Source organism: Tachysurus fulvidraco, chromosome 8, assembly GCF_022655615.1.
Source record: "Tachysurus fulvidraco isolate hzauxx_2018 chromosome 8, HZAU_PFXX_2.0, whole genome shotgun sequence".
Classification (NCBI taxonomy): domain Eukaryota; kingdom Metazoa; phylum Chordata; class Actinopteri; order Siluriformes; family Bagridae; genus Tachysurus; species Tachysurus fulvidraco.
In genome coordinates, this window is record NC_062525.1 from 7,236,610 (window position 1) to 7,263,874 (window position 27,265).

The 27,265-nt window shown below is 36.6% G+C and overlaps 1 protein-coding gene across 4 annotated transcripts; it reads left to right on the forward strand.

Annotated features, from left to right (window-relative positions):
- Positions 1–26,949, forward strand: fdxr (ferredoxin reductase). 4 transcript variants are annotated; one of them, XM_027132785.2, is made up of 13 exons: positions 1–133; positions 5,711–5,751; positions 8,071–8,165; positions 13,958–14,053; positions 14,816–14,938; positions 15,042–15,155; positions 15,829–15,930; positions 16,153–16,260; positions 16,851–16,935; positions 20,752–20,933; positions 21,169–21,340; positions 23,280–23,453; positions 24,915–26,949. In XM_027132785.2, the coding sequence occupies exons 4-13, from the start codon at positions 13,970–13,972 to the stop codon at positions 25,043–25,045; spliced, it is 1,275 nt and encodes a 424-aa protein (XP_026988586.1). In that variant the 5' UTR covers positions 1–133; positions 5,711–5,751; positions 8,071–8,165; positions 13,958–13,969; the 3' UTR covers positions 25,046–26,949. The 4 variants fall into 4 exon arrangements, with proteins under 4 accessions (XP_026988586.1, XP_047673504.1, XP_026988588.1 ...); XM_027132784.2 differs by lacking the exon at positions 1–133 and having other exon boundaries at positions 5,216–5,751; XM_047817548.1 differs by lacking the exons at positions 5,711–5,751; positions 8,071–8,165 and having other exon boundaries at positions 109–133.
- The last annotated feature ends 316 nt before the right edge of the window (positions 26,950–27,265 follow it).

A 27,265-nucleotide genomic window follows, 5' to 3' on the forward strand; every position in this document is an offset into this window, starting at 1 on the left:
CAATATATAATGTGGAGGACTGGGACAAGAATGTTTTGACCATCTCAAACCCTGGTAGTTACTAATGGGAATGGGGACACTGATCTCTAAGGCTTAGGAGAGAGTAAAACTGATTTTTCTTTCTTTCTTGCAGGTATGTCTGACTCGCTTTCTATTTATAATCATCAACAAAAGTCCTGTATGCAAGAAAGTCCATGACACATAACCAAACAATTAATATTTACCTTTTGTGTGTACTTATTAATACCTACTAATCCTACAAATGAACAGGAAACCTCTCAGCTGTTCTTGACAAATGATATGAATTTGAATTTGCAAAAACAAAAACTGACTTATAGACCTCCATCTCACAGCTCTGCCATAAAGCCCAGATCAGTGGAGCATCAGTAGGTTTTTATAAGTACATACACAAGAGGCCAATCTGCCATAAAGCCAAATGATTTGGCAAGTTATTTCCATCTTCAGACACATTATGTCTGGAGCTTAACTAGAGTGACCATCAGGTTCTTGGTCATTCAATTCAAATGTATTTGTATAGTGCTTCTAACAATTGACATTGTCTCAAAGCAGCTTTACAGAACTTAAACAGAAAACAAAAGGTTAATATAAAGAATAATATAAAGATTAATATAATACAACAATTCAAGATTAATATTAGATATATTTAAATGTGTATGTATTTATCCCCAATGATCAAGTCTGAGGTGACTCTGGCAGCAGTGGCATAGAAAAACTCCCTTGAACGGTAAAGGAAGAAACCTTGAAAGGAACCAGACTCAAAGGGTGACACTATAACCAGACTCAAAGGGTGTGATTATAAATACACAATATACAGTCCAACAAATGCTGTATTGATGAGGAGGTTGTTGTCCTCAAAGACCACATGGAGTTGGCATCTCCTCTGTAGTATAGCAGAGTCCAACTGGAGCTGGTAAATCTCTAGATGCCTCAGAATTCTCACAGAGTCGGCCTCATCTCAGTGAAGGTCCAGAATCTTCATGACACGGAAGACAACTGGAGCTGGTACAATCTCTGGATGCCTCGGGATGGGTAGAAACAGAGAAGCAGTGGAGAGGAATGAACGTAGCTGCTGTTCATAATATTAGCAAGCACTAGATGATAATGTGTCAGATGTATTAGAGCACAATATTATGGGATGTATTATGTGTATGCCTGACTAAAGAGATATGTTTTTAATCTACATTTAAACTGGGAATAAGGTTATGATAAGTATGTCTGTCTTATCGGAGTTTAACGACAGAAAATTACAGGTCATCAAATCTTTAATCTCTTTAACACAGTAAATTTAGCTATTTCATCTGGTTTTGATGAGATATATAACTGGGTATAACCAGCACAACAGTGGAAACTAATCCGATGCCTCCTAATAATGTTCCCTAAGGGAAGCATGTATAATGATAAAAGGTCCTAGAACTGATCCTTGAGGGACCTCATAATTAACTGGCAATAAACTGGAGGATTCACCATTTAATTCTGCAAAATGGTATCGATCAGACAGGTAGGATCTAAACCAACTTAAAGCCTGTCCCTGAATACCTGTGTAATGTTTTAAGTGATCTAAGGGAATGATGTGATCTATAGTGTTGAATGTAGCAGTAAAGTCATGTAGAACAGTCTTGGTCCGAAGCTAAGAACAAATGCAGTTTCTGTGCTATGATGGGACCTGAAATCTGACTGAAACTCTTCAAAGATATTGTTCTTCTGTAAGAAGGAGCACAAATGAGCAGACACCTCTTGGTCATCTCTCATACTGTACCAAGGCTCTTCTCCCCTGATTGCTTAGTTTGGGAGGAGATGTCTCTTGGAGGAGTCCTGGATGTCCCGAGCTTCTTACCTTTAAGAAATATGGAGGCTACTGTGTTTTTGAGAAACTTCATTCATTATTGAGCATTGTTGTAGAAGTTATTAAGAAAATAGCATACTGGTAGGCACGAGTAAAAACGTTCGCAATTAATTTGTGCTGCTGCACAACAGGACCCAACTCTCCTTGTGTAACATGAGAGAGGATGGGAGGGTCGATTATTTATTACATTGAGATTTTATAAGCATGATTCAAAGATTCACAGAAGAGAAAGGAACACATCATCAATCACTGGCTACATTACAATGCTTGATTAGGATAAATCTGAATCAGGATAACTTTACTAAGATCAAGTGGTTTCTGAGCCTGAGTCACTATCTCACCCCTAGCTCATTCTGATCCTTTGTAGTTACCGAGCCACTTCCAGTCACACGCACAAAGGGTCAGACCCTCACAAACAACTTTTTGTGAGGAAAGAATTTCCCTCACAGCATATAAATAATATGCATATTATCTTCAGGCTACAATATGATTTTTCATTTGTTAAATACCAATAGGGTCATTCTAGAATACGTTCTGAATTGATAGGGAGAGAAAGCAAGTCTGCATGGGGATCAGATGCCAACATTTGCCACATGTCCAGGCTTTAACAAAGGACTCAAAGATAACTGCTGCCTAAAGTAGAATCCCCAGGACAAAGCCATTTGTATCATTTTGCATTCTTTGATTTTTCCAAAAAAGTGATTTACTGGAAATCATTTACAGTATGGGAATTTTTTTTTTTTTTTTTTTTTTTAGATTTTTCATGTTATTTGTTATTTTAAACCTGATTTTGTAATCAGGTATCATCAACAGAGCTTCAGTAAAACTGTTTGTCATGACACTAAAGCAAATCAAATTAAAATTAGTTAATTCAAATTCCACAGGTTTCCCCCCATTTTTATAGCATTTCTTAATATTTACTTTGAGTGTAAGTTTTACTTTTTCTGTTTAAACATTAACTGCTTTGTAAACTATTAAGCCGATGTGATGCATTAGTTTGTTCTAGTTTGTAAAGAGAAATGGCTTTGGATATTGTCTGAGTGAAACTGTTTACAGTATATGTGGTTTGTTGAGGCTTCAGCTTTCCATCTGTGTTCCAGGTTCATTTCTGATTATGCAAGTCTTTCAGTTCATGTAAATAAATTTTTGAATAATTTATTTGCACTGACAAACATCTGTAACTCATATAAATGAACTCATTGGGACCGATGAAATAAAATGTGAATAAAATAAAATACATTATGGTTTTTAATTACACGAATTAAAATGCAAAGAAAAGAAAAGTGTAAAGAAAAGACACTGCATATGCTTTAAATGTGTAAGTATTACACAAGTTGATGTAAACATTATCTTTTTAAACAATTATTACAGTAATAGTGAGAGATCATAGAAAATAAGAAACTAAGCAAAAATGATCAAACAGATAAGTAAAAGAGAACAAAGATTGGGAAGAGGAATTATTACCAGACTGTGGGTAAAACATCTGAGGAGCAGCTGCATGATGATGTATACAAAAAAATAGATCAGAATTGCAGCTTTCATTCCCAGATATTTACACTGAAATGTGTTAAACAACTTAGAACATGGCACTTTTGGTGAGGGGGAATATTAAAAAATATAGTCTTAAAGCAAATAACACTAATTTTTTGGTTTGGCATCAAACCAAAGACACACAAACATCAGCAAACGGTTGCATTCTTCTTTTGTTTATTTCCAGGCTTGTACTGCAGCTTCTTTCAGTTGTTTGTTTCTGGCAGTTTTCTTCTTCAGTCTCCTCCTCAGGAGGTGACATGCTGCTTAAGTGAGCTCAGGTTTGGTGATTGACTCGGCCAGTTTAAAACCTTTCCACTTTTCCCTCTGATTAAGTTATTTCTTGTGTTGGGATTGGATTCTTGCTTTGTGATGAAGTTCCTCTTGGTTAGATCGGTTACATTCATCTGTGTATCTCTGCTATTATCATGATCTACATCAACAACAAGGATAAGTGTGTCTGTTCCCTTAGCAGGTGGGCATTCAAATGCACACCATGAAACAACCCCACAGTGTTTGGGAGTTTGTTTGGTTTAGATAATGAGCCTATACTTTCATCCACATTTTTAATCCTTACTTCTCATCGGTTTGGTAGAAGTTTAATCTAGGTTCTGATACAGTTCTGCCTTATCTTTATATTTGTTTACAAATTCCAGTCTAGTCTAGTCTGGTCTCTCTCTCTCTCTCTCTCTCTCTCTCTCTCTCTCTCTCTCTCTCTCTCTCTCTCTCTCTCTCTCTCTGGGATTTTGGCTGTACCCAATGTTTCTGAAGTGGATATGATTTTTTCATTCTTCTTCTTCTTCTTCTTCTTCTTCTTCTTCTTCTTCTTATTATTATTATTATTATTATTATTATTATTATTAAGAAGATTATTATTATTATTATTATTATTATTATTATTATTATTATTATTATTATTATTATTATGATGCTATTATTGGTGTATTATGAACTTGATAAAACTTTATTTAAATCAGTAAAACAGCCAATTAAAGCTAATCTAAACTTTATTAAGGCATGGACTCGTTTCAAGGCATAATGTGTGACTAGTATATGCCTTGATGATAAACTGATCAAATTTAGACTCAAAATTGAATCAAATAATACATTGCCATTAGGGTGTAATACAAGATCCAAAAGACAAATACCTCAGTTCATCAAAAAATATAGTGAAACTTTTGTTGAATATGATCCTAAATGATAAAAGTCCTAAATTATAAATCTACATTTTTCATTCATTCATTCATTCATTCATTTTCTAACACTTATCCGAACTACCTCGGGTCACAGGGAGCCTGTGCCTATCTCAGGCATCATCGGGCATCAAGGCAGGATACACCCTGGACGGAGTGCCAACCCATTGCAGGGCACACACACTCTCATTCTAAATCTAGATTATTTTTTTTTAAAAGAAAGGCTTGGAGTCCCAGAATATTCACAATTTTCATTTGGAATTTGAACCAGAATACTAATAGTAATACAAATGTCCTAAGGTGTATATAGGTCAAATTTGTAAACAAAATAACCTAACCAGAAAATATATATATTTCATTTTCACATTGTATTGTAGTAGTGTTGTGGATGAAAAATCACATGAAGTATGACCTTAAAAACTGCTGATAAATGCTGAAGATGCTTTCACTATCACTTAGGACAACAACTGAATGTCTTCTACACAAGATGTAATGTGATCATACAGATAAAGTGTACATGTACATGCACATCCAACTGTGGTCTGAGATAAGAAAACGAGGTCATTTATTGTCCTTGTTTTCACATGTTTTCAACCTTGAGCATTAATTCAAGGCCAGACCACAGTGAAACCTTAACACTAGGAACCTTTAAATCTGGGACGTTGTTGAACAGGGATCGTTTTGAGCGACGGACGTGTTTGTTTCTTGTGTTTGTTGTAATGAAAACTTCTATTTATAATTTATTTGCATGTTCGTTTCGTTATTTTGGTTATTATAGCATGACAGTTTGGGCAATTTGCATAAGCATCTGTAGCCTCGAAATGGCGAAATACGCTGCCATGCGTTTATTTTAATCTTTTACCCTGACTAGTCGAACAAAGTCCATTTTTGAGCAACATGCCAAAGTGAATGAAATATAGCAAGAGAACCGGTTACATGCACAATTCTGATTATCCCGAGCGGATATAAGCGGCTTTTTCTTTTTAAAAGGGTCTATAATCAGCTTATTCTTCTTCTCTGCGAGTCTTTATTCAGCAAAGCAGCTCATTCATTCATTCATTCATGTTGACTTTCTGACTGTAAACATGAGAAACATTAAGAGATCCTTTCTCTCCATGTACAGTCTGCTGCAGGCCAGATGTCACTGTGCTCCTTCATCTTCGGGTAAGTTTTCACAATAATTTAATGCCACTTGACAGCTTTGCAATTCAATCATCAAAATCTCATTATTAGGAGTTGATTTGAAAGTTTTCTTTTGTGTAGAACAATATTAAATATCCTGTATGCGTTATCACGTGTTTATTTATGCTTTAATGTTTTGTTTGTTTTTTGTTTTGTTTCTTTGTTTCTTTTTTTGCTTGTTTTTTGTTTTGTTGAAGCTTGTGCACATTTCATTGATGCAGTTCATTTGGTTTATGGCATGAGCATACAAGAGTTCAAAGTACAGATACTAATCTTTCACACACAAACTGAATGCCAAACCTTAAAAGTTGTTACAATGTTTAACACATTGCATACATTTAAAAGAAGATGCATGAAAGTAACATACAGCAACGAAGGGTCCGAGCACCTTAGTGCTAGACAACCAAGTACATAAACAAAGGGGGGTTTATGTTTATGTTTTCAGCATTCAAATTTCACTAAACACGGTGTGTAATACCCTGGCCTCATATTTATCATGTGCATTTACCTTTATGCCAGTGAAGAAAAGCAGCCTATTGTCCCTTCAAGGATGAACTTGTGGTTACAATGTGGCCACACTGTTCTTTAATAAGTCCTTTAGTAAGTTAATGTCTTTAATAAGTCCTGAAGACTGTGTTCTCATGAGGTAATTCTCAACACCTGATTTTGCCATAACTAGCAGGAGATTTTAGCAAAATAAATAATGAATGAAACAGAAAATGTCTGACATGATTTCATAAGTTCACAGAGAGGATCATTAACTTTGATATTTTTTTAACCTTATTTTTTTTAACTTTTTGAAGCATAAATAATGTATTTAAAATATCTGCTTTTGTGCCAGAGTAACAGAGACATGAAGCACCCCCCCCCCCCAAAAAAAAAAAAAAAAAATTAAATTAAAAATCTCATGAAATTTAGTGCATACCCATGATTGCTTATAACAGTTATAGCATTTGATTTTTGAGGTTTTCTGGTATAATAACCCTGTGTGGCCAAATTTCATTAACCTTGGTGGGTACCCAATAATTCTTTTAGTAATAAAGTACACCAAGTTTTGCATAATTCCAACAAAGCTTTGCTGACATATGGCTAATCCTCTCTTTTGTCATCATCTTTGTGGGATTCATTGGACAACAGAGGCCACATTGTTTGCCCCAGCAAAATTACTGGAATAACTTTTGACAGAACCCTTTGTATTATCTACAACAATGTGGCCACTGTCACCCGACACATACTAAATTTTAGGATCAACGGTCTAGGACTAATTCGCGAAAGGAGGTTTTTTAGAAGATTTCATTGGGGAAAAGCCAATGAGCACATTTGAATCAACGTGAGCCAAGGATTCAGGAAAAAAAAATAGTTCGATTGACCCCAAATTTCATAGCTTGATACTTTGTGCTGTCCTCTATCAATGTGCCAAATTCTATGATAAACCTCCAAAAATCTAAGCTATAAAGTCTAATAATAATAGTGAAAGATTCTAGCAATTACAATACATGCCTTGTACCTTTAGTGCTTGGCTCCTAATTATTGTATAACATTTTACAATTCAGGAGACTTTGCTACAGATAAGTGTATTAATGTAGCAGAGTCCAGAGTCTGCTGCTGTTCTTCATATTCTACATAAACATTAAAAGAGCTATGCAGCAGGATGCTAAACTGAAATGAATAGATGCTAAACAGACATGAGGTACGGTGTAATGTAAGTAATGACAGCAGAAGAGACCTTGGAGATTTGAAGGTATTAAACAAACTAATACTCAAGTAAAGTATGAATACATCCTACCAAGATTCGAACTCTTGAATAATGACGTATTTTCCACTCGTGCATGTCAACTAGGTACATATGAATATGGACAGAATGAAAAACTGATATATTACCATTAGCATGTAAATTAAGGTCAAATAATCAAACACAGGCTTATTAGCTTAGATTGGTAGCTTGTTAGTTATCTTGTGAACTTGTAAGACAAGATAAAATCTAAACTACAAATTGTTGTAGAAAGGACATTATTTACATTGACATTATTTCCTGTCCAGTGTCACCCAAATGAGGATGAGGTTCCGTTCTGAGTTTTAATTTTTGCTTTAATAAGTCAAAGATCGGGATCATGTTACCTTTCAGTGTTCATCAAGCTATATTTTTCATGCATTTTAAAAAAGGAACGAATAAACAACCAAAAACCCCATATCTTTTTTTTTTCCTTTTTTTCTTTTCTTTTAGTCTTAGCTTTAAGTATGATGTCTTCCTTTATGTGGCCTGTTCCCTTTTTTCTTACGTACTTTCTTACATGCTTTCAGCAAACAGGTTATTCTCTGCAAGAGCTTTGAATCCAAAGGTGTGCATCGTGGGAGGAGGTCCTGCAGGCTTTTACACGGCACAACATCTCCTCAAGGTTAGATTCAAAATAAAACAAAAATCAAAATCAAATTTTATTCGTCACATACACACAGAGTACAACATGCAGCGAAATGCTTTTTTTTGCATCTGTCCAGTATTTAAGCATAAAAGGAATGGGATAAAAAGGGATAAAAAATAAAACCAAAAGGATAGATAAATAAAAAGTATAATCTATATAAATACTATATAAAATATGTAAATATATGTGAAAAATAATGTATATACATAAATGCGTATGGTTTTAATGATTGTCCTTAAAGTGTCCTTGTGTAGTATGGTGTGTATAAAGTGGCACTGTGCTGTGCAAGTCCAGAGTTAAAGTGACAGTCCAGAGGTAAAGTGTCATAGTGCAAAAAGATGTGCAGAAAAACAGTAAAGATGGATAGAGCGGTCCAGTAATAGATTCTGTGAGTTTCCTGGTGTAAACTCTGAAATACCTGAGGGAAGAAGCTTCTCCTCATTCTCTCTGTGTTTGTTTTCAAGGAGCACAACAAAGAAAAGAGTCCATTGTTGGATAGCTTGCAAACCCCAGTCCCAATATAAAGATCCTGCCATTACCATGGAATACAGTAATTGCCTTTCATCCTTGTGTTAATGACCATGATGTGTGTGTTAACAGGAGCGGATTAATGTGAGGATCGAGTTTTTAGACGTGTTGCATTCCATAGTAAGATGATTGATTGACTCTAAGCTTAAATAAACGGTTAACAGTACCTTTAAGATTCCTCAACCAATCTTTGTTCTTGTTTGTGTGCGTGAGAGAGAGAGAGAATGCATTTTAGAATATCATTTACCCATTAAAAGATAAGCAGATATGTACTGGATGGTTTTTTTTTTTTTTTTACTTTATTTTTAGTAGCATTTTCAGAAACGTCAAAGCCTTCAGAACGGATGATACGGGTAGAGTGAACCCTAATCTAGATCAAGCTCTATCTATATTTTTTAGGGAATTTTATTTAAAAACATGATAAAAAGACACAACTAATGCTTACAGAGATATCATGTAAAAAAAACAATTATGGCTTTGATTTTAGCATTGCTGATACATTCTTCACAATTTGGACAGATTCAAAAACAGAGCAGATTTGTATTGTGAAAAGACTTTGTTTTGGAAAACCAAAAGTAATCGTGATGGAAAGGCTTTCTGGAGGTTACAGAATGGTAAAATGTCACCCAAATGAGGATGAGGTTCGCTTTTAAGTCTGGTTCCTCTCAAGGTTTCTTTCTCTTCCATCTAAGGGAGTTTTTTCTCCCACAGTCACCTCAGTCACCTCAGGCTTGTTTATTATTATATTAATCTTTGTATGATATTATTTTTTTTGTGTTGTGTTTATGTTCTGTAAGCTGCTTTGAGACAAGGTTCATTGTTTAAAGTGCCATACAAATACATTAGAATTGAATCGGATCCTCAGTAAGTTAAGGGTCATGAACTATAAATATAAAACGCTTTTGGATTCAGCTTGATTTTTATAGACCTCTGAATGTAGATGAATAGTCACTTTACAGGTTATAATCCAGGATTATGCAAGCTTTAGCACGTCCTTTTTAAGTTCTGCTTTTAACCATTTATAAAGTCTTAAATGGTGAACGTCTGGTGTGTACGACTGTATCAGTGTGGATTTCTCCTGGTTTGTTGTTTGTTGTTTTTTTTTATATTTTATAGCTAGATATATCAATTAATCCCCATGAAAGTATGAAGGAAAATAACTCTTACATTTATAAAACCAACGTACATTTTCGTTAAGAATTAGACAGAGTTCTTCTGGACTTGAAAATTAATGATGCTTTTTGATGCTGGGTAATAAAATTCACCTAAATGTCAGAATATTTAGACAAACAAATCACAGACTTTGATTCAAGTGATTGTGGAAAAAGTTGATGCAGTCTAAGAAATTGACACTAGAGCATACTGTGAAGAGCCACGAACATTTTAGAGCAGAATAGTTTCGCTGACCTATTTACAGGAACAACAATGTTAACAATGTTGCTCATTGACGGTTGTAAAGAAAAAGGAAATAATTAAAGTATTACATCGAGCTATGCAGCACGGAAAGGAAAGTGCCCTAGAGAGTAGACGGAAAGTATCATAAACAGAAAGCGAAGCTGGCTATAGTATTTGAAGTGGACTGTTAAGATTTTTGCATGTGTGAAGTGTTCTGTCCTACCCTTGGTCTCATGAAGACTATGAAGTACTATGCTGAAGTTCAGAAGCCTTCTGTGAATAGACTGGAATGTGTCAGAAAAGGCTGATTTATGCCTGCACAAAGAAAGGCTTAAGCATTCAGAGGATCCATTATGGCCAAAAGTTCCATTTATTCAGATCAGTTTTATGCATAATATGCCCAGAAACCTTTACTACACTGTAAACTACTGAATTCTTTTTTTCTCATGCAGTACGTTTCTTTGCAGTCCCAAATTTGGCCCAAAGCTATACCACATGTGGAGCCCCTACATACAAATCCAGAAGAATCCAGGAAATGCCACATCTTTTGTAGACGTTTAATTGTCTTGTAAAGATAAGAAAACTTATCAGGATGAAATTAGAGGAAAAACAGATTGGGTGTAAAGCAGGTTTATTTCATTACATTACCGAGCACCAATAAGCTCTGGTTTACATCCTACACTGTGCACATGTGCACATCCACACATGCTTTCATTTACTCACAACATTCAATCTGGTACTATTCAGTGGGTGGGTTGTAGAATTACTTATGACCTACATACACACAAATCCCTCCAAAGTACCAGAATAATGGGATATGATTTACCCACATCTGGTTTTCTGAACCTGTTAATTATTGGTTTTTATGATGCTTTTTTGTTTAGGTGTGTGCACCAACACACCTGAGTTCTTCCAGGATCTTTATTTGCAACCAGTTGTATTGTGTTCAAATAGTCATTTGAATACTGAAGCTAACCGGTTACGTTGCATGTTTGACTGCTCACCCAATTGCAAGTTTGTTAGGTTTTTTTCATTTGTAAATTAGTCATTTGATTACTGAAGCTAACCGGTTATGTTGCATGTTTGACTGCTCACGCAATTGAAAGTTTTAATTTTTTTTGTATTTGTAAATTATATTGCCTTCTGCACCTCAGAGCGGTTGTGGGAGATTCACGACTTAAACATCTACACATTCTGTAGATTCACGACTTGAAGCCCGTACGAATGGACCTGGATTGACAGGAATAGTTTAAAATGAATCGGTTTAAACGGATACGAATGTTTTCAGAAAATGGAGGACTAGATTCGAAAGATTTGATGGAAAGATTACAGCAAAACAAGAATGATCCTATTAAGAAACTAATGAGCAAAATAAATCCAGGTGCACAAAGTAACAAGATCAAAGTAGGTTTTGTATTCAGGTTGTTTTTATAGATAGATAAATAAAATGTTGGGTGAAAATAAAGTTTCATTCAAGCTTTAGCAGCTTCATTTTAGTACCATGCGGTCTAGAAAGATTTGGTTGAAATGGAGATCATGAAGCAGTAAAAACAGGCAGTAGAACCTCCCTCATCTGACTGCATATACCTTGGTGTAATTGTAGTATGTGCGTCCATTACTGTACATAATACACTAAACAACTCAACAATGCAAGCAACAACATGACACTTTTTCCTAGTATAGGTTCTTTTTTCAGTTCTTTTATATAAATTTTATCTAAATTTATACATATTACAGACGCACTAATCGTTCCGGACTTCATAAGACTAACTGTTGTTGTTGTTTTTATGTTTGTTTGTTTTTTGACGAAGATTATTAATAAAATCTGTCTGAATTATGTCAGAATATTAAGATTCTGACTTCTTTCCATGAACAATAATGATACTGTTGAATCAGTTCCTTTTTGAAAAGGGAAAAACAAAAGAACTTTATTTCGGTTCCTGTTTGAAAAAAGGGACAAAAAAAAGAGCTTTAGTACAGAGCGGTGGATTTCGTTTGAGGATGCAGGATCCCTTCTTGCACGAATAAGCTACATATAAATTATATGATGTTCCGTCCCTTTGATTTATACTTTAACAGTGTTTAGAGTCAGTGTTTGTTTTTGGTTAGTTGGGTAACTTCAATCATTGTACAGGAGCACTGATGTGCAATAAACGCGTGTTTCCTGTTGTGTCATGTAATTGGCTTACTTTCACTTCATCATGATTTAGGCTTTAAAATGAACCCATATTAAGTTAAACCCATGTTGTGTGTCTGCCTTGTGTGTGTGTCTCTGTGTCCGTGTGTCTCTCCGCATCTCTGAGTGGAGGTTGTTGTGGCCATAATTTTAAAGATTGAGGGGGTAAAAAAACTAGACTGGGAAGTAAAACTTTCAAATGAAACCAGATTCTTTACTTACATGTCTAATTTTTGCAGGCCTGAATGTTTGCTTCTCCGAATCATTAGTGTTGCACCCATTTCTTATTAATCCCTTGATTTCCATGATGTACTTTGGCCATTTGTTTCCTTTTACTCATTCTGGAGCTTCCCCAGTTTAAAATGACTACATGTTCAAGATATCATCACGGAAGACGGAAGATATAACCTGCTGTTAATGATGTACTAGGGAGATTACAGTGGACAGGCCACAGAAGAAGAAGCTTCATACACATCATTTACATTTACATTTACAGCATTTGGCAGACGCCCTTATCCAGAGCAACGTACATAAGTGCTTAAATCTCTAACATTGGATACATTAATACTGGCTCACTAAGTTACATACTTCAGATACCATGAGTTTAAAACATTTGTTCAAAGTTACTATGAAAAAGGTTTTTTTTTTTTTTTTTTTTTTTTAATGCAAAAGATAAGGAAAGAAGTGCTAGTTGAAGTGTTTCCTGAATAAGTAGGTCTTCAACCGCCGCTTGAAAATAGCCAGTGAGCCAGTCAGCTGTCCGGACCTCGAGGGGAAGTTCATTCCACCACCTTGGTGCCAGAACAGAGAAGAGTCTTGTAGTATACTTGCCTCTTACCCTGAGAGATGGTGGAACCAGTCGAGCAGTGCTGGTAGATCGGATGGTGCAGGGTGCAGTGCGAGGAGTGATGAGGGCTTTGAGGTAAGAGGGAGCTGGTCAGTTTTTGCCTTTGTAGGCCAGCATCAGTGTTTTGAATCGGATGCGTGCAGCTACCAGAAGCCAGTGGAGTGATCGCAGCAGCGGGGTGGTATGCGAGAACTTAGGCAGGTTGAAAACAAACTGGGCAGCTGCATTTTGGATCATTTGCAAAGGACGGATTGCGTTCATAGGTAGACCTGCCAGCAGTGCGTTGCAGCAATCCAGTCTAGAAATGACTGAACAAGTACCTGAGCAGCCTGTGTGGTCAAAAATGTTACATAATATTATAGAAGAGAATAGTTTAGTTTAAATGACTGATGATATGAGGGCAAAGAAATGGCAAAAAGCTGCCCTCAGAATATGACTAGAAAGGTTTACCTGCCCCTTGCATTAGAACTTGAAGGTCCAGTATGATTTGCTGATTATCATATTGCACGCCACCACAAAAAAAGTTCAACAACTCTTACCTTTGCAGAACTCAAGTCATTTCGATATGAATATAAATTTTAAATTTAAACTTTATTATTTTTATTCCGAATTGTTAAATTCCTGTAAAACTGCTTTGAGACTTTGTCCATTGTTAAATGCTTTACAAATGACATTGAAGTTGTCATTGGCACTGAAATTTCAATCCCTTTCATCACTGAACCTGGATCAAACCAAAGCAAAGGACCAAATCTATTCCTCTTTAATACACAATAAACAGTCACTTTGGGAAGTATTTATATACGTGTATGTGCTCTGTTTCAGGGGAGGAGTGACATGGTTGTGGACATCTATGAGCGTCTGCCTGTCCCCTTTGGCCTGGTACGGTTTGGGGTGGCTCCGGATCACCCCGAGGTTAAGGTGAGTTCTTATTCTTGATTTTGGTAGAAAAGAAGCACATGAAGCAGCGCAATAATGCTACATTTTTGCATTATTACATTAGATGCAACTACAGGTTTCAGATTTTGGTTGAGTTGTACAGGTCTACAGCACCTTCACTGGAAGTATTACTGTGTGGGTGTAATCCTGATAAAAAAAAAACAAAAAAAAACAACTGATATGGCTGAGTATTATCTGAACACACATCTGGGTGTTGTATGACTTACTGCAGATTAATTACTATTAAAGCCTCAGGTAGATGAAGCTTGACAACTGATACATATTTTTTATAATTCTGTCTAGGTTATTGTTTTCAGATTTTCAGTTAGAGTTCTTATCTAATAGTATCGCAATGGTTGTGTATCACCAACAGGCTGTCTTGACAAAATATATGTAAATATAAAGAATAGAATTATGATTTATTTCAACCCTAAAAATAAATTAATCCAACTTTCTTTTTAGAGCATTTCATTTAGTAGATTGATACCTTTTCTTTTCTTTAGAACCAATTATGCAAGTTTATGGGAGTTAATGGGAGCAGCTGGATTTTGAAAAAATTATAAATAGAATAATATTTATAAAATCTAAAAATAAAAAAAATATATAAAAAATATAATTTTCCATGAGGACTTCCTTTGCAGTTATCTATCCATCTATCTATCTATTGATAACAAGGTAAGGAGTTATGAATAATATCACACATACTGTTACTAATTCCTTTTATCTTTTCTTTAATCCCAATAGAACGTTATAAACACGTTCACGCAGACGGCTCAGCATGAACGCTGCTCGTTCTTTGGCAATGTCAGCATAGGTACGGATGTCAGTGTGGAGGAGCTGAAGAAAGCCTATCACGCTGTTGTGCTTGTGAGGTTTCTTTCACTGTTTTATTCATCATGCGTTCTTAGGCTTTGCCGCGTTCATTTCTGTATTCAAACCTGCTCACTTTATCGTATTGTTTGTTGGTCAGAGTTATGGAGCAGAAGGAAAACGCTTAATGGGAGTGCCTGGGGAAAACCTAGCTGGTGTGTTCTCAGCCAGAGACTTTGTGGGATGGTATAATGGGCTCCCTAGCAACAAAGAGGTAATATTTAATTATCATTTCAACTGCTGTTTACATTTATGGCATTTGGCAGAAGCCCTTATCCAGTGCCTTACATTTTTATCTGTATGTGTGTGTGTGCGCCTGTGTGTGTGTGCGTGTGCGTGTGCGCCTGTGTGTGTGTGTGTGTGCGTGTGCGTTTTTATCTATATGTGTGCGCCTGTGTGTGCGCCTGTGTGTGCGCCTGTGTGTGCGCGCCTGTGTGCGCGCCTGTGTGTGCGCCTGTGTGTGCGCCTGTGTGTGCGCCCGTGTGTGCGCCCGTGTGTGCGCCCGTGTGTGCGCCCGTGTGTGCGCCCGTGTGTGCGCCCGTGTGTGCGCCCGTGTGTGCGCGCCCGTGTGTGCGCCCCTGTGTGCGCCCCTGTGTGCGCCCCTGTGTGCGCCCCTGTGTGCGCCCCTGTGTGCGCCCCTGTGTGTGCGTGTGCGCCCCTGTGTGTGCGTGTGCGCGCCTGTGTGTGCGTGTGCGCGCCTGTGTGTGCGTGTGCGCGCCTGTGTGTGCGTGTGCGCGCCTGTGTGTGCGTGTGCGCGCCTGTGTGTGCGTGCCTGTGTGCCTGTGCGCTTTGTGTGTGCCTGTGCGCTTTGTGCGTGAATGGGACTACTTATGTACTGTAAGAGGAATACATGTGTTTCAGTTTAGCCTTTCTGTTTTCTCTTTCAGCTCTGTCCTGATCTAAGTTGCGACACTGCTGTGGTTATGGGACAAGGCAACGTGGCACTGGATGTAGCCAGAATCCTCTTGTCTCCCCCAGACCTTTTAAAGGTTTTTCTGCACTACATATTATAAAACAAAAACTGTAATGTATTAAATAGGTTTCTTACTCTGTCCTAATTCATGTACTGTGTAACTGTGTAACTTTTACCTTAGATACAGCTGCATGATTTTCACAGCTTTTGCTGCCAGATTTCTTCTGGCAAGAAACTGAGCAAGTTATAGCCTTGTGTGTTGCCAAATGTGAATAAATGTCTTTTTTTTTTAATGCAGACAACAGACATTACCCAACAGGCCTTGGAGTCTCTTAGGGCCAGTCAAGTGCGTAGGGTTCTGATTGTGGGAAGACGGGGGCCTCTGCAAATTGCCTGCACCATTAAGGTATAAAAAAAATTTCTGCTTGTTCATATCAGTGTTCATTCCTTCTCTCTTGTTCTTTCACTTGTTGTTTTTTCTTTTTTTTTTGTTGCTGTTTCAGTTCATGCATTTGTAGTTCCCCATATTGTCACATCTAGTACATCTTGTTCTCCTTTATTATAGTATGTGCTTTTATATTTGACCGAATGCTATATTCATACCTCAGCATTAACTCATCTTTTTCATTAACTGTTAGGAAAATGATTGCCATTTTTTTGGCTTCTGGTAAAGCTTCCGGATTTTAGTTGCTGAACATATTTTTTTGGTTTGTCATTTTCTCATACGCTGTATTTAACGGCATTTCAATTGATCTTATGTTGTCACGAGCTTCTGCAAGGAACATGTACTTGTCGAAACCAGACATGTGCCATGATAGAAATCTCTGAATGTTTTGAGGCATAAAAAACTAGACAAACAAGCACTGTTGAATTTGGCTGCAAGGCACAGAGTTCAGTAAATGGGCACAGAATCACAGTGAAGGTTTTCCATTTAGCTCACTCGGATATTATCCCATGCTCTTTAAAATTTTACATCGGTTATTTTTTTCTGTTCAGGAGGTGAGAGAAATGATGAACCTGCCTGAGACTAGAGCAGACATGCTCCCTGCTGACTTTGAGGGCATAGCTGAAGCTCTGAAAGGTTTGGCCATTAAACACAGCCACGATAAACACTACACGTGTCTCAGTGGGTGGTGTTTATAATCAATCCTCATTATTAATGTCGTCGATTGAATCAGAAACAGATTTGAAAAGGTAACATTTTATCGAGTAAGGTTTTTTTTGTACATTTACATGTTCTAATGTCATTTACTTGACAAAAGCATCACATGCTACATTAAATGATTCTCACAACACTAAAAAGTTACACTAAATCTTGATTGATGTCTGGGAAAAAAACCTGTGCATGCTGAGATCAGCAGACCTACATACCGGAGTTTGATTCCCACACTTTGTAATGGAAAGCCTTGCGGGGAGTTTAGGGGTGGTAAAAGCAGATGTAGAATCTGACATCTCTTTGGATGCATTGCTGAAATCTAACACTGTTTATCGATCAAATGCTTTAAGACAGACGTGATTCATCTACGTTGCGTAATGAGCGTCTGGACCCGTTTTTTCATCTGGACCCAAGTTCTGTACTGAAGCAGACAAGAAAGTCTACAAAGTCTAGACAGGAATCATAGAGTTGTTACTGAAGTAAACATAAGTTTAAAAATATACATTTTGTGGAATCATTTTAGAATTTGGAAAGCTTTTCACATATCTTTGTATAGTCACTTCAACCCCAGATTTCCTTTTTATTTTCCTCTTTTTGCTTTATTGTAATATCAAATGTAAGCATTTTCAGAATGAGATCCTTTAACTTCTCCTTTTTAAAGTCTGTACAAAAAAAAGTAAGCAAGTACAACAAAGTACGTAAATGTTTAATCAAAATGTAAATTATTTTAATAGATATCTCATTTTTCTTTAATTTAAAAAAAAAAAATTTGATCAGCATTATTTCTCCTGTTGAAGCAATTACAGATTTTTTCTGAGCTTTACACATTTAGATTTTGTTTTTTCTTTCATTACATACTCTCAATTTTCTTCAGCTCTGCCAAAATTTGATGAAGAAATTTGATGGACCACAATGTTATGGTCATTCCACAGATTTTCTATGGGACTTAAGTCTGTCCAAAAACAGAAACTTAGTAGTATTACAAAAGTTGTACTATATTTTTTCTACTTTGTTATAATAGATTTAACAATGCTCCTAGGAAGCTTGCTGGTGATTTAAATTGATCTAAAATGAACACTGGTGTACTCTGTTTAACATATTGCTTTGCATATTGTGACATGGAGACCATGAAGGTGGTTTTGGACAAACTGCTCAGTTTTGTGCTTGGGAAGTTTCAGAAGAAAGGAATTTATCTTAAAACTGTAATGAATTCAGAAGTGACACAACTGCACTTGACTACATAGTGTGCATTTACAATTAAATTTTATTTGAATAGCGCTTTTAACAATGGATTTTTTCTCAAAGCAGCTTCACAGAACATGGAAACTTTATGTAGACTTATTTGCATTATCCCATTTTCATCCCTAATGAGCAAGCCTGAGGTGACACTGGTGAGGAAAAACTCCCTTAGATGGTATGAGGAAGAAAGCTGGAGGAGCTAGACTCAAAAGTGAACCTCATCCTCATTTAGGTGACACCTGAGAGTGTGAATCAAAATTATTATAAACATTGAAGAGTTTGATAATAAATAATGTCCTTTCTACAATCATCTTGGAGTTGATAGGTTGAAAAGTTTCCTTTTAGTCTGGTTCCTCTTGAGGTTTCTTCTTCATATTGTCTCAGGGAGTTGTTCCTTCAATTCAATTCAAATGTATTTTTATACAATTGACATCATCTTACAGAACATAGAACAAAAGGTTATTATAAACAATAATATAATACAAAATTCAAGATTGATATTAGATATATTTAAATGTGTTTGTATTTGTCCCCATTGAGCAAATCTGAGGTGACTGTGGTGAGGAAAAACTCCCTTGAACGGTAAAGGAAGAAACCTTGAGAGGAACCAGACTCAAAGGGGAACCTCATCCTCATTTGGGTGACACTGGAGGGTGTGATTATAAATATACAGTCTGAATAAATGTAATAACAATTAATAAATTGCTGTCCTCAAAGACCACATGGAGTTGGCATCTGCTCTTTCTTGCCAGAACTGACTCTGGCTTGCTCATTAGCTCATAAACTTTTTTGGACTAGTTACATTATAAGTAGTCTGTTGCCAAAAGCGCTCTACAAATAACATTGAATGGAAACGAAAAAAAAAATGTAATCTATAGTTTTCAGGCTTTATTAAGAATGTCTACAGTTTGGAGAATTGGATTTATCACTGATTTATCATTTGGGCAGCTGTAATTTTACTCCAGGTTTGCATGCTTTTCAAAAGCATTTTATCAAGGATTAAATACAGTCACACACCTCAGTCAAGCCCATACACACTTATTAACTGATGTGCATGTTTTATATCTGACGTGTTTCAAATAGAAAACAAGAACGTATATTTCCTCAGCTGTAAACATATGTTTGTGTGTGTACTGTATACACAGACCAGATACTTTAGATATGAAGTTTGTGAAAGTTTTGAAAATGTACACATTAATACTTTATGCCGACTTGAACGGTGACTAACTGAAGTAAAGAAAAAGGCATCTAGCACATAAATCTTTCCCACCCTTAGAGCTTATAGGCTTTCATAAGGAGTATTTATTGAATAGAATGTTGTTTACTGCTTGTTGATTTAAAAGGCCAGTATTGTTTGTATCATGGAAAAACATGTGGTAACATTTTCCGAAAGTCCCGATGTGCCGCAGCTCAGGAATAGAATGTAAACTTGAACTAAAACCCATCGAATTACAAATGCTGAAATGTCACATTTCATTCTAGTCATGCATAAACCTGCAGCAGAATATAGAGCATTAGTAAAGTACAAAATACAAGATTGCATCACATTCTGGAAAGAAAACATATCCGGTTACACTGGTTTAAAAAGGAAAACAATAGACAGAAACAACCACAAATGCAGAACAACACAGAGTTGTATGTAATGTTGGAGTTTATCAATCGCATAATAGCAGCACTAGAGTAATGAGTGTTAGTGTCAGTGTCCAAGAGTCTAGCAATTCTTTATTATGTAATAAATTCTACATACATGGGGACAATGATTATGGACCTAGATTACCTTGAAATAAACCAACAATCTGATTAATGCATGATAGCAGTATACGTGTTTTGTTTATAACCAGTTATAGTTGAGACAGGAGGCAATCTTGATGCTTGTTCAATAATTTCCCCTTATCTAAGAAACATGGCTCAAAGTCCAGTTTTCACCCTGAGCTACAAACCAGGAAATACATTGTTACTCATATCCTGTGATCCATAGGTTCGTGGCTAATAAAAATGAATCTTACTCCACTTTTACTGTATAGCTCTAGGCACATTATTTAAAAGAAAGTGAATTGTCTCTGTGTGACATTGAATATGTCTCCATGGCATAATCATGACAGGAGAACAAGTAATAATACTGAATATGAAAATAATATAAATACTGAATATGAAATACTGAATATGAAAATAAGCAATAAAAAGAATTGAATTTAAAAATAAAAAATCTCAGTTGAATAGCGGTTTTCAAAGATGGCTTTGCTCGATTCCCCCACCTCCCAAACAGTGGCACTTTGTTAGTGCCAGAGCTTGAACTCCAACCTTTTTATCAACAACCCAGACCCTTGACCACTTGAGCTATGAATGCCGTTTTGTTGTATTATATAGAAATGAATGCAGAATATAAGTATTTTATTTAGACCACCACCAGATAAATATGTGTGCACACACACACACACGCGCACACACACACACACACACTCTCACTCACTCACTCCATGAGTAGGTTTTTTGTTTGTGTAGATCTTCCCAGACCTAGGAAGAGACTGACTGAGCTAATGCTGAAGTCCTTGAAAGTGGATGAAAGAAGTCAGGAAGCAAATAAACAATGGGGTTTCCGTTTTCTACTCAGTCCCGTGAAAGTGCTCCCAAGTGCTGATGGGAAAAAAGTAGCAGGGATTCGTTTGGCTGTGAACAAACTTGAGGTGAGGGTTTCTGCACATTTTAGTACACACGAATTGTTCATCAACCGTACTGTTCATTAGCTTCATTACACAATCTAGTCTGTATAGAAGTATTCCTGCTGCTCCTATGTGGTTTTTTTGGAGATCACAAAGACTGATCGAGCCATTCAGTAGGCTTTAAGTTGATGGTTAGGTTTGTATGACTTCTACATGTGGTAGTAAAGGTTTAAGTTGTTTGTCCTGTATCTTTACTCAGGGTTCAGGGGAGAAGGCACGAGCTCGGCCCACAGGACAAACCCAAGATCTTGAGTGTGGTCTGCTCATCAGCAGTATTGGATATAAGAGCCTACCTATTGACTCCTCAGTGCCCTTTGACCCTCACACTTCCACAGTGCCGAACAACATGGGCAGAGTGTCTCATACAGCAGGTAAGCGGAAGGTCAGTGTGGGTGTTCAGTGTTTAATAGGGTGACCTTTAGTGTGTCTCTCTGTACCTGGTATCCTGCTGCTTGTTGCATGACATTCTGTTTAATTTTCCCATATGAAAAAAGTGCATATATTTGCAGTTTTTTTAATTTCAGTTTTGACTCAAGGACTTATTGATTATTTGCTTACTTTTCATAATCTGTAGAAATGTTCATTTAGAGCTGTGCATTGTCCAAATGTCCACATAGTAGTTACACTAAAATATTGTAATGTGCTGGCACAGGTTTAACACTGCATGCCTTTCCTGACACCTTCCATTATCCCCTAGATTCAATCCACTACTGTATATATATACAGTGTCACTTGAAAGTTTGTGAACCCTTTAAAAATTCCTATATTTCTGCATAAATATGACCCAAAACATCAGATTTTCAAACAAGTCCTAAAAGTAAACAAAGTGAACACAATCAAACAAATGACCCAACAATATTATACTACTTCATTTAATTATTGAGAAAAAAGTTCCAGCACTACATATGTGACTTGCAGAAGTATGTGAATCATTGCTTTCAGACCTTGCACAGCAATAACTGCAAGTAAAGTTTCCGTTTCCGTTTGATCAATCCTGCATAACAGCTTAGAAGAAGTTTATTCTATTTCTCAGCAAAGAACAATTTCAACACTCGGATGTTAGTGGGTCCTCACACAAAGTGCTTGCTTGCTTTGGGGTTAAAATTAGTTTGTCAACATGGCCATTTTAAAACATTACTGTAAATTTGTTCCTCTTTCGTCATTCCTTGGTGAAAGTCTAGAAGTATGACGCATTTTTTTCTTCTGGGAAAATGTCCCGATTCTGGGAACGTACTAATGGTCTTAACCTTTCCTCCATTTGTACAGAATCTATATAACTATGAGTCCAAACTGATAAGAAAGGATTTTGTGACTTTTTCAAACTGATGAGCAACATTAACTCTTTTCTGAAGTCCTCAGAAATCTCCCCCCTGTTTTTGCAAAGGTCCCCTTCCACAAACGCACGTCCTGAACATCAGACTTTGAAGCATCTCTGATCCTTGAAAATAGGACACTCATGGAGACCTGATCATCATCTCATTGACTGAAATCAGATGGACTCTAATTTGACCTTTAAAATCGAGTACTAAACCTAGAGGTTCACATACTTTTGTTTCTCACAGCGATATAACATTTTTATGAACAAATTACTAAGTATAATATATTTGTCTGATCAGTTTGATTGGGTTCACTTTGTCTGCTTTTGGGACTTGTGTAAAAGTCTGATGATGATTTGGGTCATATTTATGCAGAAATATAGGGTTCACTAACATTCAAGCAACACTGTACATAGATTGAATGTAGCTGAACTATCTTTCTAGAAGGAAATTTATGGGTTCTAAAATGACGTGTATGTTGTGACATCACTGTGGCCGTTAACGTCCATACTTTGTTGTCCAAGATGTTATCCAACTTATAAACCACATGGTTTATGACCATAAGCACTTCTCACTCCAGGTAGATTCTCCCTCCGAGTATTTGGATAGTTTGAGGAGTGACAGATGCTACTTTATGAGGACGTTGTTTGGTCTTGTGTGAATTCACATGCCATTTTATATAACATTATATTTGGAATGATTAAAATATGTTTAAGTACAAACATGATACGTCATGTGAACTTGTGACCTGGATTCACACCATTGTATTTTATTGAATTTGCATATTGCTGAACTATATTCTATAAGGAAATTTAAGGTTTCTAAAATGACGTATATTTTTGGAGTTTAAAAAATCTTTTATACTTTAAAGATGTTAGCGAAGTAGCGAAGTTAAAAAGATCATGGTTTATGATTGCATCTTTCTGGAGTTAACATAGCTTACAAAGTGTGTGTTTGTGTATTTGTGTGTGTGTGTGTGGGCTTGTGCCTCCAGGGCTGTACTGCAGTGGATGGGTGAAGCGTGGGCCAACTGGTGTGATTGCAACAACTATGAATGACAGCTTTGAAACTGCACAAATTCTCCTGAAAGATGTGGAAACGGGAAAGCTGGATCTATCCGTTAATAAAGCTGGTGCTCAGGAGATTACAAGCTTACTGCAGACTCGAGGTAATAAAAATCCAAACAAAAATATCATTTATACCTATTGTATAAACATATTTTCTTATCTGTGTCTACAAGATACACAATCTAACAAAATAAATAGTTTATGATGTTTCTAAATAAACATAACCTGTGTCAGCAGTTCTGTGGCAGGTATTTATGTGTATAGAACAGAACAGGTTCTTTTCTTTTGTCATTAAATAACCTAAAAATTATCAATGTGTAACTGTCATGGTTGTCATGATGACATGTTGTTTAGGAAAATTGAAATGATTGTAGGTGTGTGTATGTCATCACTACAATTGCTTATTGCATAATGCTTTCTAAGGGCAATGGAAATTCCCACACAATACAGCTTGAACTTGATTTTCTGGTCTCAACTTGTAAGAAAGTGGTGGTTGAGAGGACACACAGATGGCACTGTATGAGACCTCGTAGATCTGAATTGAGTCTATTCACTTTTAATATACTCAATATGGCCATAATTGATTATGACCCAATAATGAATAGTCAGTCAGATTGACCGATCTCCTGTCTCCTGATTCAGATAACCCTGCCTGACTGGAAAGGTGCCAGAAGTCAACATTCTGCTTTTAATTAAAGTCTTCCTCCAAACAAACTCTTAAATATCTGTTAAGTGCTGGTATTGCCTCCAGTCTTCCTGATAAGTTAATACAAAAAACCTAGATGATTCTCAGTGGTCAAGAGCAAGTCTGACTCATAAATGGGACCATTTATAATATTTGAAAATGTCTGGTTCCTCTCAAGGGTTCTTCCTCTTCCATCTAAGGGAGTTTTTTGTACCACAGGAACAAAAGCACTATACAAATAAATCTGAACTGAATTGAACTGAACATGTGAGCAGTTGCACTAAATGATATTATCAACCAGTTCACAGTATAATTTCAGGGAATCTAATCAAATTATTAGCATTTTTTCCATATAAAATTTATCATTGCAAGATTTTTTTCACATGAAGCATGCATTAACCATGTATTTTAGTAAGTAACTTAAATTAATTATAATCTCATTAACATGTAAGACATTTGACCATAAATCTTATTTCTAGACATATTTACTAACTTCAAGCTTAACAGATCATTTCATTAAATGAACATAAAGGCTTGAAATAAGCAAAATGGAATAATATGACAATGGAATAAGACAAAGTGAAAATAATAACAATGTTGAATAGAAATGAGCTAAAAATATTTTAAACAATAAAATAAAAAAAATTAACTAACTCAAATAATTTCTGTAAAGTAACTGAGACAACACTCAGTAAACACACCGTGGAGATCAAGGCAAATCCAATACCTATCATTTGGCCCCCATGAATTTTGTAGTGTAGATAAAGTATGACACTTTCATTCATTAAATGATCCATTAACTTGTGGGTATTCATGCTAGTTTTTGCACAGTCATGTCCCTTATGTTCATTGTCTTGATGTGTCTAATTATTTTCAGGTGTAAGACCAGTGTCATTTTCTGAGTGGGAGAAGATCAACTCTGAGGAGATTCGGAGAGGGGAAGTTCTGGGAAAACCCAGAGAGAAAGTACTGGACGTAAAACAGATGTTAGGAATAGCTTTGTCCTGATCCAGTCTGAAAAAAATGCACTGAATCAGATCCCACCTCGTCACACTCTGAGAAGTTTGAAAAGTCCCCTCCCTGGGTACATGTTCAGCTGTGAGGCAATTTATTTGCTCAGTGTCAGGATGCAGAACTGCTGAGTTATTCTTTTAACTCCTTATCAGGCTGAAAAGTCACTGACGCAGTTAATCAAACACTGTGTAAACAATAACATCATATAGAAAATATTTAGAGATTTTACAGGCCTCCCACTGGGCAAAAACATGTTCGATTGTCCTCTGAACCTTGATTAAAGAGCCACTGAACACTAGGACTGGGACCGTGACCTGTCATTTAACATCATGGATTATGTTAGTGCTTCTGTTTATCTTACCTTTAGTTAAATGTAATTAACATAAAATCTATGGTTGATGTGTCCGAAGGTTCTGGAACCAAGATTAACTTCAATCAAAGTGAGGGAAAGGCCAAAGTTTTGAGAAAGAAAAGTTCATCAGTCAAGCAGGTTGGACATGGTGTCATGTTTGCATGGCTGCTTCTGGAACATACTTCTTCTTCTTCTTCTTTCGGCTTTTCCCTTCAGGGGTCACCACAGCGAATCATCTCTCTCCACCTATCCCTATCTTCTGCATTCCCAACGCTTGCACCCACTAGCTTCAAATCTTCATTAATTACATCCATATACCTCCTCTTTGGCCTTCCTCTTTGCCTCCTGCCTGGCAGCTCCGTCCCTGTCATAGTACCAACATTCAAAGTTCCTATTCTCAGTCCTACACTCTTACCTTTCCTCTTCTCTCTCTGTCTGTGCACTCTCCTCCCTCCTCTACTTCTTCGACCAACAGTAGCCCAATTTTCACCGGCGCCCTGTAGGTCAACGGTGCCAATGGCGGTCGTTGTTAACCCAGGCCTTCACCGATCCGGTATGAAATTCGTTTTGACGATTTGCACGGTTAACTTTGCCATTAATGTTTTACGCCGGATGCCCTTCCAGACGCAACCCTCTCTATTTATCCGGGCTTGGGACCGGCACAGAAGTCACTGGACTGTGACCCCCATGGCTAGATTACTTCTGGAACATACTTAATAAACTTTATTGGTGATGATGATCAACTCAAAAAAGTATTTTCAGAGAGAATTATATCTAGTCTACTTCTAGGAACTTCTTCATGCAACAAGACATTGACCCCAAAGCACACAAAAACCACAAGACTGTGGAAAATTTCTTAAGAGCAAACTGTTAGAAGAAAGAAAACTGAAAGCTGAGCTACAAGCCTGAAAAAGCAGTACAAAAAAACAAAACAAAAAACCAAACAAACAAGGCAACAGCTTGTTGATGACAAACCAAATATACTTTCTCTTACAAATCGTTTTGTTCACCTAAACATGTCCAAGCATTCAGCTTCCTGCTCTGGTTTCACTGTGAAATGCAGGGGCGGTTGTAGGATTTATCTGGTAATAAGAATAGTGAAATTTCACTGCTTTTGGTTGCCGTCCTTGCGTATTTCCGCCGATTAACGTGATAGATAAACGCCTCCAGCTCTGTCTGTGCATGCACGCTGCGCGTACCTGTGTTTTTCCGTTCAAATAAAGCAGACAGCTGAAGACGCACTTTTGAAAGACTACAATGCACGTGCCTAAAAGCAAAGTAAAAAAAATCGCTCTTGGATCAAACTGATAAATAATTTTCTTTCCCATCGACGACATGTCCTGTAATTTTTATTGTTTATTTATGAAAGTAAAAATTATACTTATAGTTTTTATGTGGCTGAGATCACACACAGGGGGGCTGAAGCCACCTTAAAAAAGGCCTAGAACCGCCCCTGGTGAAATGTATTGCCTTTGTACTGTGAATTGGCACAATAGGTATAGGATTTTAATGAAAACATGTAATAAATTATATACTTATGATCTTACACTTTCACTTTGTGCTGAATTAACTGTGAAACCTCAGAGGATTTCTGCAATTAATCCTCAAGTTGAAGCCTTAAACAACTTACATACACCAGTAGACCTAAATAAGCAATAACAAAACTGAACTGATTTTCAGTTGTTTCCTTTTAAACAACAGAATTAGCACATTGAAGGATCACATTTAATTCTGTTAAACTCACTGCTGAAATACATCATTTTTATAGACTACACTCTAAATCCCCACTCTGTTCTTCACTGTTCCTACACTCTAAAATTAGGTATTATTTCACACTGGGGTTTTTCCACTCATTTCATTTT